The following is a 14,623-nucleotide window of genomic DNA, read 5'->3' as shown; positions in this document are numbered from 1 at the left end:
CTGAATTAATTTTTATTGAAATACAATTAACGTTAAATCTTTCATAATTCTTTTTATTTATTTCATTTTTAATTCTACAAATAATCGTACACACATTTTTATATATATATAAAACATACTAAATTTACATTTAACAAAGTTATTACATTTAACAGTGTTACATGAAATATAAGGATTATCATGATTGCTTGGTTACATAAATATATGTCTTTTAGTAAGAAATAATTTTTTATAAAAATTCTCTCAACCTCGGACACATTTCTCTCGTTTAGTATTGCGATCGAATTGACACTTTTCTTGAGTTCTACATGTTACACCACCACATATAACGGTTCCGCCTGAAACAATAATAAATATACGAATATTTGAAGTAATACATTGTTTGGAATCTTTATTTTCTTGAAGAAAATAAATACATACTGCTTGATGAGCCTTTGGAACCATTACCAGTGTTAACGGCACTCGACGAGGTACAAGATGTAGAACCACATTTGTTAGGACAACATTTTTGATTACTTGAGCATTGATAGTCACTAACGCATCTAGGCATGCATTTGTCAATGGTACTTTTTAGAGGACAGAATCCAGGTTTACCTGAACAATAAAATATTACAACTTATGTAGATACTTCATATGCAATTACGTTGATAATTTATCAACAATATGTAATTTGTTGCTATGTCTTTTAAATAAATCATTAAGCTTTGCATTTAAATACGTCAACTTTACAGACGTTTTCATTATGGTTTGTATTGACACAAAGTATTTGAATATTCGATCTAATCTGCATGATCTATGCTTATCTAAAGTCTAATCTTCGTCGGAAGCAATCTAACGATTTATTCAAAGTATTTTTTCTTTTTTTTTTCACGATAAAGATAATAATTATTTTTATTTCACTGTTGTTGATGATATTGGGTTATTCTTATTGAATGCTATATCACAATAAGAATCATGGTACGCAACATAGCAACGAAAGGCCATATCCTTGAACTTAATCACTACCTTTCAGAGAGACAATCAAATGCTTCGAAGTGCATGAATAATGTACTCTTTTATAAAGAAAAGAAGAAAAAAGAAAAAAAAATACAGAACAGTTATAAAAATCACGAACGTGAGTAAGAAGTCTATATGTTCTACTGACTTTCACTTTTCAAACGGACAAATTATGTAAAATTTATAAGTACCAGACATTGTTATGTACATATTATGTATAAACATGCGCAGACGAATTGATACTAAATGTTTACTTTTAATTCTCTTAAGTCAATTAAGTTTCTATAAAAATAATATTACTTACTGGAAAGCTGTCCTGCTGTTGCGATTACCATCAAACATAAGCAAAAAAGGAGAATGTGAGTTTTGCCTAAGAAATCAAATTTTTATATTGAAAAAATTATTGGATATAAATTTTTTTGATTGTACATATAGGATATTAATAAAGATCGGTACGGTCAATTGTTAATTTTTTAAATATACGTACTGTACATTTTTCCTGATGATTTACTCGTTGAACAATAATAAGTCAACCTACTCAACAATATTTTCTGTTCGAATGTCAATCGTGAACTAAGTTAGATACGTCTAATAAATTCGTAATAAATCCTGCTATTTAAATCACCGTGTTCTGTATTACCACCAACTCTTAACTGGAATTTTATTAACGAAAATATGAGGTTTTTCCATCCAAGTAATATCACGAGTGAATCACTGATCATACAAGCGAGTCTTAGGATCCGACTGGAGAGGATAAACTGCGAGATGCTTTTAAGTGGCCTTTCTTAAACGTGTATCTTGCGTCACTCATTTTGTGAGAGTCTTTACGAAGCGAATGAGAAATGTGGAACCAACGAGATTGCTTTAGGTAATTGATTCTAAGTATATTATCTAATCATTAATCATATAATAGAATGAAAGAATATTAAAATATATATTTTTTTTTATTTTTCTATATCTCATTGTTTACATATCTTAATTCAAACCTAATAGTATTTAATTTTTTTACATTAAATTTACATAAAATATTATTAAATATTAGTACACATATTACAATTAATAATTCAGCACTTATATATTATTTCGTATAATTAATAATGGAATAATTAATAATGGACTCAAATATATATATATATATATATATATATATATATATATAATTTTTAAGTTATTAATTATTATTAATTTCTAAATTAAATAGTAATACTATTAGAAAGAAATGCGAAATATAACGAATTAAGCGTCATTAAAGAAATATATCAAACATTTGATGAGTTATATTTCAAGCGTTTCATTTAATACGTTGCAAAATTTAATGTCTTGATAAGTAAATCGTGTTATCGCATATTATGAATATACTAAAGTCGCTTATGGCACGTACGATAGAACATATAACATTAAAGTAAGTTCATCGAAATTTTACACGGTCATTCAATATTTAATTGTTACCATCTATTCCTGCGAAATATAACAGATGGTTGCGAATAATCGTATTCAATTGGGTCATAATCAGGTTCAGGATTTTGACAAGCCAAAGCGCCACATCGATTTTGGCAACATTTTTTGATGCCTCTGCAATCGCCATCCGATCGACAAGTTGATGTACATATCCATCGTCCAGTTGGTATAATCGGACAAGAACCTTGTTTTACTAAACAAACAAAAATCAATCTCGTTAGAATATATTAGAAGGTAATAATACCAATCTACGCGATATCAAAAATGAAACAAGTTCATTTATCGATGAGTAATTAAGTAATTGCTTTTTAATTTGTTACTCTTTTATAAAGCAATTTGTACATTAACGAAATAATTACAAAAAGATACGTCGATATTTTGTTAGGTTAAACTAAGAAAATAATTAATAAATATTTTTTGTTTAATAAAAAATCTGACGATACTAAAAAATTCTTTTGAAATGGTAACTTCCTTCGAATAATTTGATAATCATTGAGGACTTAAGATAATATTATTATCATTTTATTCACGTTGTGATCATATATTATTAATAACTAGAGTTGATATTGTAATTGTTGGAAATTACGTTAAATTATCCTTAATGTGAATATAATATTGGAATTTCCTATTTTCCTATTTTGTTAGATATCAATTATTGAAATTTTTTTTTCTTTCCTCCATCTGGATCGCTTCAATAATAAGGGAAGAGTTGTGTTCGATTTTCATGTATAATGTATTATATAAATAATTTTTATTAATAATTATTTTTTTATATAATTTTCCAGATTTGGAGAAGTTGTTTTACTTTCATTTTTTAATAAAATTCAAAATTGTATGAAATACAACGTTGTTTTGAGACTATCTCTATTCGATTTATTTTGATCTTATTATTTAGCTTTATAAATAAATAAAAATAAATATAAAATTTATCTGATTTTGTTGATATATATATGAAATGAAAAAGAAAACTTATCATAAAATGTAAACAAATTTTTGTTGAAATGATTCTATTCATGTTCGCACATAAATGATTAGAAATTTTTTTATATTTCTTTCATTATTTTTTTGTTTACGAATATCAACCTTGAACTCATTACAAGATAGATCTACGAAGTTTTTTGCTAAATGTATAAGCTTTGATTATTCATGCATCAATATTAATAAAATATTCCAATGAATAGTTGTTTATATTCGCGATAATCTTTTATTTACTCTCCCTCTGTCTCTCTATGAGCGCGTGTGCGTTGTGTGTAGATGTCTCCTTTATCTCAAATAATTGAAATATGTCCTGAAGGACTGAACCTAAAAAAAAATTTTTTTTACATATATGTTTGGTATAAAGGGGCATATCATATGATGCTAATTTCTTTTCTCAGATCATGTGGTAACAGAAATTCCAAAAACAAATTTATTTTTTTAAATGCAACTATATATTTTCCCTTTCATAGTTTGATTTGTTGAAACGAATTTAACGACGTATGAGATCAATTATTATGGAAAAATGATCTTTGTCTATATTATACAGCCTTCTTAGAAACACAAAACTTATAATATAATTTATAATATTTTATAATAATAAATGATCTCATGCGGCACGTTGTTGAATTCGTTTTAACAAATGTCATCGAGTTATGAGAAAAAAATATATATATCTTTAGAAAAAAAATATATATATGTATATATAGTTCCATTTATAAATATAAATATGACTTCGAAATTTCATTCACCACACGATAGAAAATATGACATATCATGTCATACACGAGGAGTATATAGGGCACACATCTGTGCATACCAAACAAATGTGTAAAAAAATTTTTTTGTTTCATTCAGTACCTCTTGAAATATTTGAATTTATCGAGATAAACGGGATTGTACATATATACACGGGATTTTGTTATATATATATATATATATATATAATAGAGTTATATATAAAAAACTAAAGAATCATTTTTATATTTTTAAATCTAAATGCAATAAAAAATATTTATATTACACACTATTTACTTAATAAATCCAAAATTAAAATTAAATTTAAAATTTTAAATAAAAACTATTGATTTTATAATAGTAGTCCTACTCAATAATATAACATATATTTCAAACTTTCTTGTTAATGTTAATATTTATAGAGATATAAAAGTGATTCCAATTATTGTATAGTTAGGTTTATTAAATATATATCACGTATTTGTATGTACAAATTTTAGACATTTACGTAAATTTTAAGCATTATTAAAATTCACCAATTGGATACTTACCAACATTAACGGTTTCTGTGATGGGCTTCACACAAATTGTACCTTCATAATTCGTAAGACAACATTTCTCAGATCCAATGCAGTCCATATCATTATTACAAAGATTTGTGCGTATGTTAAATGATATTGGTGGTGGACATGCACCAGGTTTCAATTGTTGTCCAAAAGCTATTGTTGATAATATTATCAACAATAACATTGATGAACTTAACGATGCCATTTTGGTGTTCTGGAAACCTTTGAAGGAAATAATTAGTGATTATTATTATCCAACCATCTCATGGTAATAATATAAATGGCTTTTTGAATATATTATACTTATATTATTTCAAACGAAAACATTTTCTAATCTTTTAATTCTATTCATCATATTTCTCAATGAATGCTAAAAAGTTTATATTTTATTTAAATACTTCATTAAGAAATTCAAAAGTATTCCAGCAATATACAAACAAAAAGACAGGAAAAGAGAGAGAATGTTTGATTTGTAAATGTCAGAAAAAGAATCATATGGCAAGAAATAATATAAATAATTCAATCTTATATATTTCTAAATTATTTAAATTTTGTATAATTTTTATATAAACAAATTCTATATATTTTCTATAATTATTATAAATAAATTATATAAAATAAATTATATAAAACAATACGTATTAAATTTTGATAAATAAAATCTATGAACTTTATATAATTCAGAAATATATATATATACAATATAATATGTATATACACAATATACTTTTTTATATGATATTTAATTGATTTAATAGTAAACGTAAAAATTATTGAAACGACAAATGTCATACCTGTTAAGTGTTTACGAACGACGAACGTACTGCTACAACGAAACGAATTGCGCGAACGTCTGGTGACTACTGATCGTTGACACCTGTGAGTATTGAACAATCAGAAGATCTTACTAATGTATATGACAGTAGCTGAGTCGAGAAACAAGGACTTCCACTTTCGTAATGTTGAAGTTACGTATCAGTCATTATACACGGTAATATATTGAAGGTCGGGGCCGAGTTACACGAGCTTTGTAATTTTCTTTTCAATGTTAATTATTAATGCCTTATACGATGCAAAAATAAAAAGTGAATTCTGTTACGAATTGATAAAATCAATACTTTATCAAATTTTTTTTTTAAAATGAAATATAAAATAATATAAACTTTAATATTTAACAGATGGAAACATTTTATCCATGAAAAAATAATAGATTGAATTTTGTATTTTCGAAAAATATTATTTAAAATCTTTTACTTTTCACTGGAATCGTCTCTCGCAAAAAATGATTGATCGATTTTTATATCTGTTAATGTTGCAGACAACAACGTTACATTGTTAATTTACAAGACAGATATTCGAAATGGTAATACAAAATCGTTAATACTCACGTTGATAAACTCAACGGCTTTGTTTGACTTTTTGATGAAGTTCGACAAGTTTTCATCTCTTATATATACCTACCAATTTATGGTTGAATAACTTTACGTCTTTCTTTTCCTCAACGATTCTTGTTTCTGACATTCCCGAATGGGAGTACCGATATCATTGTATCCCTAATTAGGGAGTGCAAAACTAATTAACGAGGAATCTGATGTTGTCAGCCGGAAGATGTTGGTTTCAAAGAAGAAACTTAATGAAAAATCTTGAACGAATTACCGTCTCTACCACTTCCAGGATGTTGACCGACACTGGTGGCATGCATATGACGTTCTATTTTCTTTCTTTCTCTCTCTCTCTCTATATATATATTCGCTTTATTCGCTTTATTTTTTGACATCTAATCACATTTTTAATGTACCAGGTCAACTTTGATCGATTTTATAGTTTCTAATTATCTTTCTATCTCTTTATTTTTTTATTTCTTTAATAGCGAACATTGTCAATATCATAACTAAGTAAATATTTAAACTTTTATTTTTTCAATGATTGCTAAATAAATAAAATTCATAAATTTGTTCTATATGCTCTATGTATATGTGTGTGTATATATATGCACACACATGTACGTAACTTTAATTTTATACTAGAAAATCTGAGATCGAGTCGTGCCTTGAATTTGAATAATAATATAGAAAGTTGGCTCATCGAAAAGATATTTAATTCGTTAGAGATTATTTGATTGCGACCTAGTTATATTAATCCAGCGAATTACTCATTTTTACGATTAAAAATAAATATTGATCACACATAAATCATTTTCCTTATTCTTGAGAAGTTCCCTTTTTTTTTCCTTTTTTTTTTTAAATAACACGAGGAAGGTGAAGAACTATAATTCCGGGCTATAATTATCGGATTGCAATGATATATAACGAAATCATTTGCATAATATAACATCTTAAGGTATAACGAAGTTGTGTAATTATTTTCGTATTAAGAATTGATTTTCAAAGAGTAGTTGGGTTCTGCCAATGTTCGAGGTCGACCGGTCTACCAGTTTCTTAAGAACGATCTTTCCACATCTGATACTTGCATAAAATTCTACACGTAACGTATGTACGTATATAAATATATAATATATATATATATATATATATATATATGTATGTATATATATTATGTATATATATATACATACATACATACTACTTATAGATTTTATATACATATTATATACATATTATATAAACACATATATATATATATATATGTATATATATTTTGGTAATATTTTCATAAATTTTACTCGTAAATTTCTTCTCCTATAAATTATCCAGCTTCGAATTAATTAAATGGCATAGATTGCAATTAAAACATTTTAAAAAATCATGAAACATGGTGGGAGTAATTGTTTTATTATGATCTGCGTCATTTTATTATGACCTGTGTTCGTTGACGAGAGGTTGATAATACACAATCAATATTACGAATCACCTTACATTTATTAAAACGTCTCATAAATACGAAAATTAGTTATATATATTTATCTTACTTCTTCAATAAAAAAAAAGAAGAGAAAACGAAAAAGAAAGAAAGAAAAAAATCGTTCCATCATATTAATAGCGGAATGAACTATGCACTTGAAAAATAAAATTATAGATAAATGCATTCTTGGTACTATCGCGAGGCGCATTTTACATGAAGATAACTTCGATATGCTAGTAAGTTATAATTAATTTTTGTGAAATGTTCGGATATCAAATAAACAAGCGAATGATGAAGTAAATCTAAATAAAAAATAAAAAAAAACCGAAAAGGAAAATAACGCTTAAGTATTAAGTCTTTCGATTGTTATCGAACACTTTTACAATTTCTTTCGAATTATGATATTTATTATTATTAATCGTATAAAGAACCAGTTTATGATACTTAATTTATGAACACTTAATGTATTTTATGTATAATATATATATATATATATATATATATATATATATATTTAATATAAGAATTAATGTAGAGTTTATAATTCGTAAGAAAACTCGACTTATAGAAAATAAGAAAGAAAAGGGAGAGAGAGAGACAGAGAGAGAGAGAGAGAGAGAGAGAGAGAGAGAGAGAGAGAGAGAGAGAGAGAGAGAGAGAGAGAGAAAGAGAGAGAGAATTAGTAATATAAATAGTTCTTTACAAGATTTTGGTATCAACTACCAAATTGGAAAATTTGATTTGGCGCTCTCTAGATTGTATTTTTTCTTATAATCTATAACTTAATTATGAGAAAGCAAGTCTAAAAGACTGCTTACGAATGGCACTACACCGAACTTAGTTCTATTTTACGAATACTCGTATATAATTTCCTTAAGAAATATATTTATTTATGATAATCGCATTAGAAATGTTCCCTTATTTTTTTTCACGCACATATACATACAAACAAATACATACATACTGACGCATTCAATTTACTTGATATTCAAAGTGTTTATTAATTATACACAGAGATCACTTTGAAAGTCAATAGAAATTGTATCATCATAATGTTTGCGACGACTATAAATGTCTCTTAATATTTACGATTGTAAAAAATAATTAATAATTAAGTTAGATGATCGACATACGTAAAATGATGCCTGTTACATGAATATTTTAAGTCTTATCTCATTTCTGTATTTCGTTCGTAAATGAATAAAAATGTACATAGAGAGATAATATGTTACTTATATATATATATATATATATATATATATATATATATTTCAAAAGATTAAAAATTACTTAACACGTATAGCAAATATATAGCTATTTTTAGGTAACGTTTGTCGACCATATTAATTTCCACATACATATACTATATATATATATATATAGATATATTTAAAAATATATATATATATAAAAAATATATATATATATTTTTTTTTGTTCTCAATACGAATCGCGTGAAGAAAATAATACATACTAATTATTTAAACGACGTTAATTTCATCAGTTAGACTTATAGATTATTTTTAACTTTGTCCGATGCGTTAGGTCAGAAACGACTTACATACATATTAGATTTAACGCGCATTGAAGACACTAATAATAAAATACATTGAAAATATTTACATCCTTCTTGCCAGTTAGATTGGAGTCTTCTATTTTTTGGTAACGGCTGAAAGAAAGAAAAAATAAAACGATAAAGAAATGAAATTAGTTGGGTACAGCTATGAACGAGTAAGTATATAAAAGGTATTTGATGATTCGAGTTTCTTTCACTTGTTGAAAAATACGAAACTCGTTCGAATTTACCGAAAATGGTAACTCGTAGTTTGTAATGTTTCCACGAAGTTGATAGAAAGAAGGTGAAGGAGAGAAAGGGAGAGAGAGAGAGAGAGAGAGAGAGAGAGAGAGAGAGAGAGAGAGAGAGAGAGAGAGAGAGAGAGAGAGAGAGAGAGAAAGAGAGAGAGAGAGAGAAAGAGAGAGACAGACAGACAGACAAACAGAGAAAAAAAAATACGATTCGTTTTCGGAGAAGAACTCGAATCCGTGACAAAGAATAGTAATGAACTTTTCGAATCGTCCGTACGTGATCGGAATACAGCGATGGCATCATCATTTTCTATCGATTTTTCGCGAGAAACTTGAGAGTCCGTCTTACGAGTCAAGGATAACTTTCTTTGTCGACAGTTCGAAGAACCATATGTATGGCTGTCGATGTCTTTATTTAACGAGTGAGTGTAATGAGTAAGTTGGTCTTTCCAGGAATGCCATGAATAAGATCGAACGTCCATAAATAACTCATGTCTGTGAGGTACATACCAGAAGGAAAGGAATTCATAAGATCAGAGAACATGACTATGTCAGAGGTATAAAATTTTTGAATGCAAGAATAAAAAAAGACCGTGTATGGATAGTGATATATTATCTAAATGTTGTCGACATCAAAGAAAGAGTTGAATCGCTAGAATATATATCATCCGCAAGAAATGTGGAAAAGAAAAGAAAAAAATAGAACTATTAAAAAGTAACAGATCTTAATAATTATTTTCTTTTTTTTTTTGATCGTTAGAGGGAAAATAAACATTTTAAAGATCCTTACTTCGTGGTGGCACAGGCGGAGCAGGCCACTTTTTTGGAATGGCACCAAAAATTTTGACGATGTCCTGAGAATTCATTCCCAGATTCATATACTCGTGATGAAGTTTACTGTTGTCCTCGTTATTAACGTCCGTTTGTACGTATTCTTCGTTATTATCTGAGCCAGAATTATGTTTGTTTTGTTCGATGGATACATTTTCATCGTTCGACAAGGGGATAGGTTCAATAACGACTTCAACCTCGACCGAGTTTGAATTAGAGTTCGAATTTGGTTCTATAGGTCGGTCAAGGCCATCAGTAGTCTCATTAGACCTTGTGGTTTGGCTCGAAGATGAAAAGACACAAACTGGCATCGCGTTGACGTAATTCGATGGTATACACATGCCAGGAGGAGGTACAGGTGTAACGGATGAAGTGATGTTTATCGAAGATGGATCAATATGAGTATTCGATCGTTTTGTGGTTTCTCCATCATGCTTCTTCCCGGAAACGTTCTGATTAAACTCGAGGTATTTAGGATGTTCGCTCGGTGAGCCTGGAGTCATTGGTTCTCTCAGTGATCCGTCTGATTTAAAAGCTATATGTAAATTATAGAAAATTAAATTTTAAAATGTAGAAAGTTTAGTTGAGTGAATTTATCGATCGAGTTGTACGGACGGGAAGATTGAATTTTTGAAAGGAAATTTGGGAATTTCTGAAAATGAAAGGTTTCATTGTCGGAAATTTCCAAGGATTAAATTAATAAGAGCTAACTCGATTGAAATTTCGATGCTATTAGATTAGTTAGAAGGAAATTATGGATTCTCTGTTGGTGACGTTATACGTACAGTGAACGGGTAATCCCGATGGTGGAAAAGCAATGTAATATTCGTTATCCTCGGCTCTTGACGGTGGCTGAGATGGCCTGATGTCAAGTTCTGTTGCGGTTGAAGAACGAGGTGATGGTGAATACCGCAAAGCTGGTGAATACGTACCAGCGAGTGGTTTTGGCGTTGGTGGTATTTCATAAGACATTACACCTGCTTTATCTGCTCTATTTTGAATCTACAAAGAATATGTGATCAAGAGTTTAAGTTATAACGTTAGCTAATAACTATTGAGAAGATTTAAATTGATCCTTACTCTTCTGTCTTCGGGATCAGAATGGGTTCCGCTATCTCCTAGGCTGGTACCACTGCAGCCACTGACAGTGCTCATTCTTCCAGACGATGACGAACCTAAATTTATATACAATTAAACGATCAAAATATTGGCAAAGGTTCATTTCAACACATTTCTTACGTTTGTTGGTAGTAATACATGATTTTTTGGCTAAGATATAATTTATTGTTTCTAATGAATTGGTTTTGAGAGCAAGAATAAACGACGACAAGTTTAAGTTACGAGATAACTCTTACTGGAAACACTGCCAAGGCTAAGGCTGCTGACAGGTCGACGATCTGCCAAGGTTCCGTTCACGGCTTCTGGTTTTGTCGTTGGGGAGGAGTCGTCGGTACCATTAGTGGAATCTTTGGAGTCTATAAAAAGCGAGACGTATACGTTTCAAATAAAAATAGCAAGGTAGGAAAGAGATTAATCTTTCAAAAAAAAAAATAAAAAAAAACAAAAGAAAATAAATAAATAAAAGAAAAATATTCACCTTTCTTCCCTTTCGAGAAGAATTTTCTTATTCTGTCGAAAGGAGTGGGTGCTTTCATCTCTTCCTTCATCTTCTTCTGTATCCTTTCGTATTCCTCCCTCATGGCAGTCAATTGCCTCTGTTTGTCCTTGAAACTTTGCTGTACATCGTTTCGGTTTCTCCAATTCTCAACGAGTCTCTCGACTTCTGATATTGTAAAGACGTTGTTCTTGAAGTCGTTGATGATCTCAAGAAGCTCATCCTGGGGTCTCGAGTGTTCCTTTGATCTTGTGCTGGAATTCGAAGAAGTTCTTCCATAGGAAACCGAATCCTCGCGTCCTCCTTGATGCGAGCCATGGTTATCCGATCGATTTTGTGTTGGCGTGGCAGTTCGAGAAGGTGCTTGGTGTGATCCATTCAATGTAGGAGTTTTAGGTCCTAAAGTATAGCAAAGAATGTTCGACGTCACAATAGGAAGAATAAAGATCATGTCAAGAGTATGATAAGTGATTTTTCTTTAACAAATTAACAAAATTAATTGCAAATTTATGATTCAGACTTGAAATAGGAATTTTAAATAAAAAATAGCATTGATTTTTATATCGATTATCGATTAATGAATAAATCAAGTCATTTGATGTAAAATTATTGAATTGTCTTTACCAGCAGGGTGCATCTTCATGTAACCTTGAAGTGGTAAATCGAGATCATTCGAAGTGATCGTGGGTGTTGTAGGTGAGAGGATCACTGGTGTGGGTGCTGGAACAATGGAATAATTCGCTTCTAGGGGATTGTTCGGATTAATATTGGATGATGTCAACAATTGCGTGGGTAAGATCAAACTAGTGATCGGTCTTGCAGCTGGTGGCACTGAATAAGCTTCACTAAGAGGTCGAGGACGACAGTAATCTTCCTGATCATTTATTCTTTCATTGTTCTTCTCGTTGTTGTTTTTATTTTCAATTTTATTTTCGTTATCGTTACCTTCGACTTCGTTCGTCTTATCATTGTTCGTTTCGCTGGTTTTGTCGTTACTTGTGTCATTCGTAGAGTTTATCGATTGAATGTCTATGGATGAAAATATTATGGTTTTGTTTCAATATCGAAATTATTCAAAAAATATAAAAAAAGGACAGTTACTTACCTGTAGCCTGACTCGACGTGTTCTCGCTTATGACTTTAAGGTAGCTATACATGTTGGTGAACTCGTTCATTTGCTGCGTTTTCGTAGTCGAGGATTCAAGGCAAAGCCCGAAACATGCAATACAAATGCAGTTTTCGGTTAGTTTTTTAAACGTATTTATAATATCAATAGAACAAAAGGAGTAACCGTGCTGCGTTAAAGCTATCTCGAGGAACAAGCGAATGCTTTTTGTATTGGCCAAATCTCGAATCGTTTAGGGTAAAAGAAGTATCGCGGTAGTACCGATTATCGAAAAACCATGACGATGTTTAAAGGCGATGTTTTTGTACCATGTAGCCACGAAGTTGATGAGCCAATCTTGTGTGGCCAGCTTGCTCTGCAAGATCGGCTGGTGTCAATTCGGAAACATTTCTCAGATCGCAAGCTAGATCACCTCCAGGACACTCTAACAATTGCCAGGCCAATCTTTCCAATCCGAAACGTGCGGCAAAGTGCAAAAGCGTTGGATTCTCTTCGGGGCCTGTGATTAAAAATAAATTTTTAGTTTGTTCTATTTTAAAAATGGTTTTGCATCTTATTTTTTTATTAAAATATATGTGCATATATGTATAAATGAGAAAGAGAGAGAGAGAGAGAGAGAGAGAGAGGGGAGAGGTAAAGATTTTTCTTCTGTTTCTTACCGACTAGTCGTTCTATTGTATCAGCATGAAGTAACAATTGAAATAAATTAGACATTTCTTATCAAAGTAAACGAGATAAATGATTACGATTCTTTCATTACTCACTCGTGTGATTTTTTGGTGTGGGTAGAATATCGCTTGGAGTGGATAAAAGGTTGAAATGGGGTGGTACGTTCCTTTGAAATGCGTGCACCATCCAATTGTCCAATTGCTCACGATCTCCGGGATGGAAACCGAAAGTCTGGAAAATGAAATGATATTGTGGATGATTTGTGATAAGGACTTAAATTGCCTTATTGAAATTTCTGAGAATTCTCCGACCGGAAGTTTTTACAGACACGAATTGTTCGTTAGGCAAACTTGTTCCTTTCAGCATTTTTTCAGAAGTGATTGTTACATTAGAATAGAAATAATTTTCGAAGTATGATAAAACCGACTCTTTTCCTATAAGTTATCTTCTTTCATTATTGAAACATATTAAAAACAAAAAATCTACAAGGAACATATTTGTTTGTAGCAAAAAGTAATTTTTAATAAAACAGAAAACATTTTCATACTATTTATTAGTAATTTGAATATACATTGTGAATACTGTATATTTTATGAATCTTTCGAGACATGTTATGAAATTTTTTAGAATGATTTTAAACATTGAAAATAAACTCACCTGACACATAAATTCAAGAGGATTGTCGTGCGCTCTGAGAATTTGATCCAGCTCTCTTAGTCTACTCTCGCATTTTACTTGCCTAACACCGAGTGGACAACCATTCCTGGATATTCTAACGCCTACCAGCATGGATACTTCAAGGCATCTCTCAGGAATGGAGAACTGAAGAGTGTATGGATTTCGTCTTTTTACGTGAGCGACATCGATACCCTCTCCGCAACGATCAACGATAACCGATACATTGTCCTCTGGACGTAATGGATCATTCAACAGAGCTATTATTCGATTTTGGCCCTGAAAAAGACGTTTTTTGTTATTCCT

At 30.0% G+C, this 14,623-nt stretch overlaps 3 protein-coding genes and 1 long non-coding RNA gene across 8 annotated transcripts in view; 1 reads left to right on the top strand and 3 right to left on the bottom strand.

Annotated features, from left to right (window-relative positions):
• Nucleotides 1-32: 32 nt before the first annotated feature.
• Nucleotides 33-1,773, bottom strand: LOC118445688 (waprin-Thr1). The gene is made up of 4 exons (XM_035875426.2): nt 1,484-1,773; nt 1,301-1,366; nt 421-594; nt 33-338 (listed from the first exon to the last, which is right to left on the bottom strand). The coding sequence occupies exons 1-4, from the start codon at nt 1,488-1,490 to the stop codon at nt 244-246; spliced, it is 342 nt and encodes a 113-aa protein (XP_035731319.1). The 5' UTR covers nt 1,491-1,773; the 3' UTR covers nt 33-243.
• Nucleotides 1,774-2,194: 421 nt separating this feature from the next.
• On the bottom strand, nt 2,195-6,277 carry LOC118445685 (whey acidic protein). Of its 2 annotated transcripts, none has more exons than XM_035875421.2 (4): nt 6,122-6,277; nt 5,528-5,610; nt 4,719-4,955; nt 2,195-2,647 (listed from the first exon to the last, which is right to left on the bottom strand). In XM_035875421.2, exons 1-4 carry the CDS (start codon nt 6,175-6,177, stop codon nt 2,442-2,444), a joined length of 582 nt encoding a protein of 193 aa, XP_035731314.1. In that variant the 5' UTR covers nt 6,178-6,277; the 3' UTR covers nt 2,195-2,441. The 2 variants fall into 2 exon arrangements, with proteins under 2 accessions (XP_035731314.1, XP_085513023.1); XM_085656897.1 differs by having other exon boundaries at nt 6,195-6,213.
• A 2,721-nt stretch (nt 6,278-8,998) lies between these two features.
• stumps (DBB domain-containing protein stumps) overlaps nt 8,999-14,623 on the bottom strand; it is a 38,563-nt gene continuing 32,938 nt past the window's right edge. For all 4 annotated transcript variants that reach the window (XM_035875401.2, XM_035875403.2, XM_035875404.2 and 1 more), the window contains exons 8-18: nt 14,300-14,596; nt 13,738-13,873; nt 13,282-13,472; nt 12,953-13,025; nt 12,472-12,876; nt 11,830-12,246; nt 11,588-11,707; nt 11,313-11,407; nt 11,018-11,234; nt 10,192-10,767; nt 8,999-9,264 (exon numbers count right to left, since the gene is read on the bottom strand). In XM_035875401.2, the coding sequence (XP_035731294.1) occupies nt 9,248-9,264; nt 10,192-10,767; nt 11,018-11,234; nt 11,313-11,407; nt 11,588-11,707; nt 11,830-12,246; nt 12,472-12,876; nt 12,953-13,025; nt 13,282-13,472; nt 13,738-13,873; nt 14,300-14,596 (2,544 nt within the window). In that variant the 3' untranslated portion in view covers nt 8,999-9,247. The remainder of the gene's footprint in view (nt 9,265-10,191; nt 10,768-11,017; nt 11,235-11,312; nt 11,408-11,587; nt 11,708-11,829; nt 12,247-12,471; nt 12,877-12,952; nt 13,026-13,281; nt 13,473-13,737; nt 13,874-14,299; nt 14,597-14,623) is intronic.
• On the top strand, nt 9,605-14,442 carry LOC146873310 (uncharacterized). The gene is made up of 2 exons (XR_014982292.1): nt 9,605-9,958; nt 14,270-14,442. It is a non-coding gene; the product is annotated as an uncharacterized LOC146873310 (long non-coding RNA).

Source organism: Vespa mandarinia, chromosome 1 (genome assembly GCF_050613455.1).
Source record: "Vespa mandarinia isolate Hongniang chromosome 1, ASM5061345v1, whole genome shotgun sequence".
Classification (NCBI taxonomy): Eukaryota; Metazoa; Arthropoda; class Insecta; order Hymenoptera; family Vespidae; genus Vespa; species Vespa mandarinia.
The sequence above is the reverse complement of the archived record's forward strand: the minus strand, read 5'-3'. Positions and strand labels throughout refer to the sequence as shown.

What these genes read in the sequence shown, in the direction of transcription:
- LOC118445688 (XM_035875426.2), bottom strand. An exon ending in AACAGCAGGACAGCTTTCCA is followed by an intron (nt 595 to 1,300) that starts GTAAGTAATATT and finishes TTTATTGTTCAG; the next exon opens with GTAAACCTGGATTCTGTCCT. An exon ending in TTCCAAAGGCTCATCAAGCA is followed by an intron (nt 339 to 420) that starts GTATGTATTTAT and finishes TTATTGTTTCAG; the next exon opens with GCGGAACCGTTATATGTGGT.
- LOC118445685 (XM_035875421.2), bottom strand. Translation starts at nt 6,177, where the DNA reads ATGAAAACTTGTCGAACTTCATCAAAAAGTCAAACAAAGCCGTTGAGT. An exon ending in CGTTCGTAAACACTTAACAG is followed by an intron (nt 4,956 to 5,527) that starts GTATGACATTTG and finishes TTTCCTTCAAAG; the next exon opens with GTTTCCAGAACACCAAAATG. An exon ending in CACAGAAACCGTTAATGTTG is followed by an intron (nt 2,648 to 4,718) that starts GTAAGTATCCAA and finishes TTGTTTGTTTAG; the next exon opens with TAAAACAAGGTTCTTGTCCG.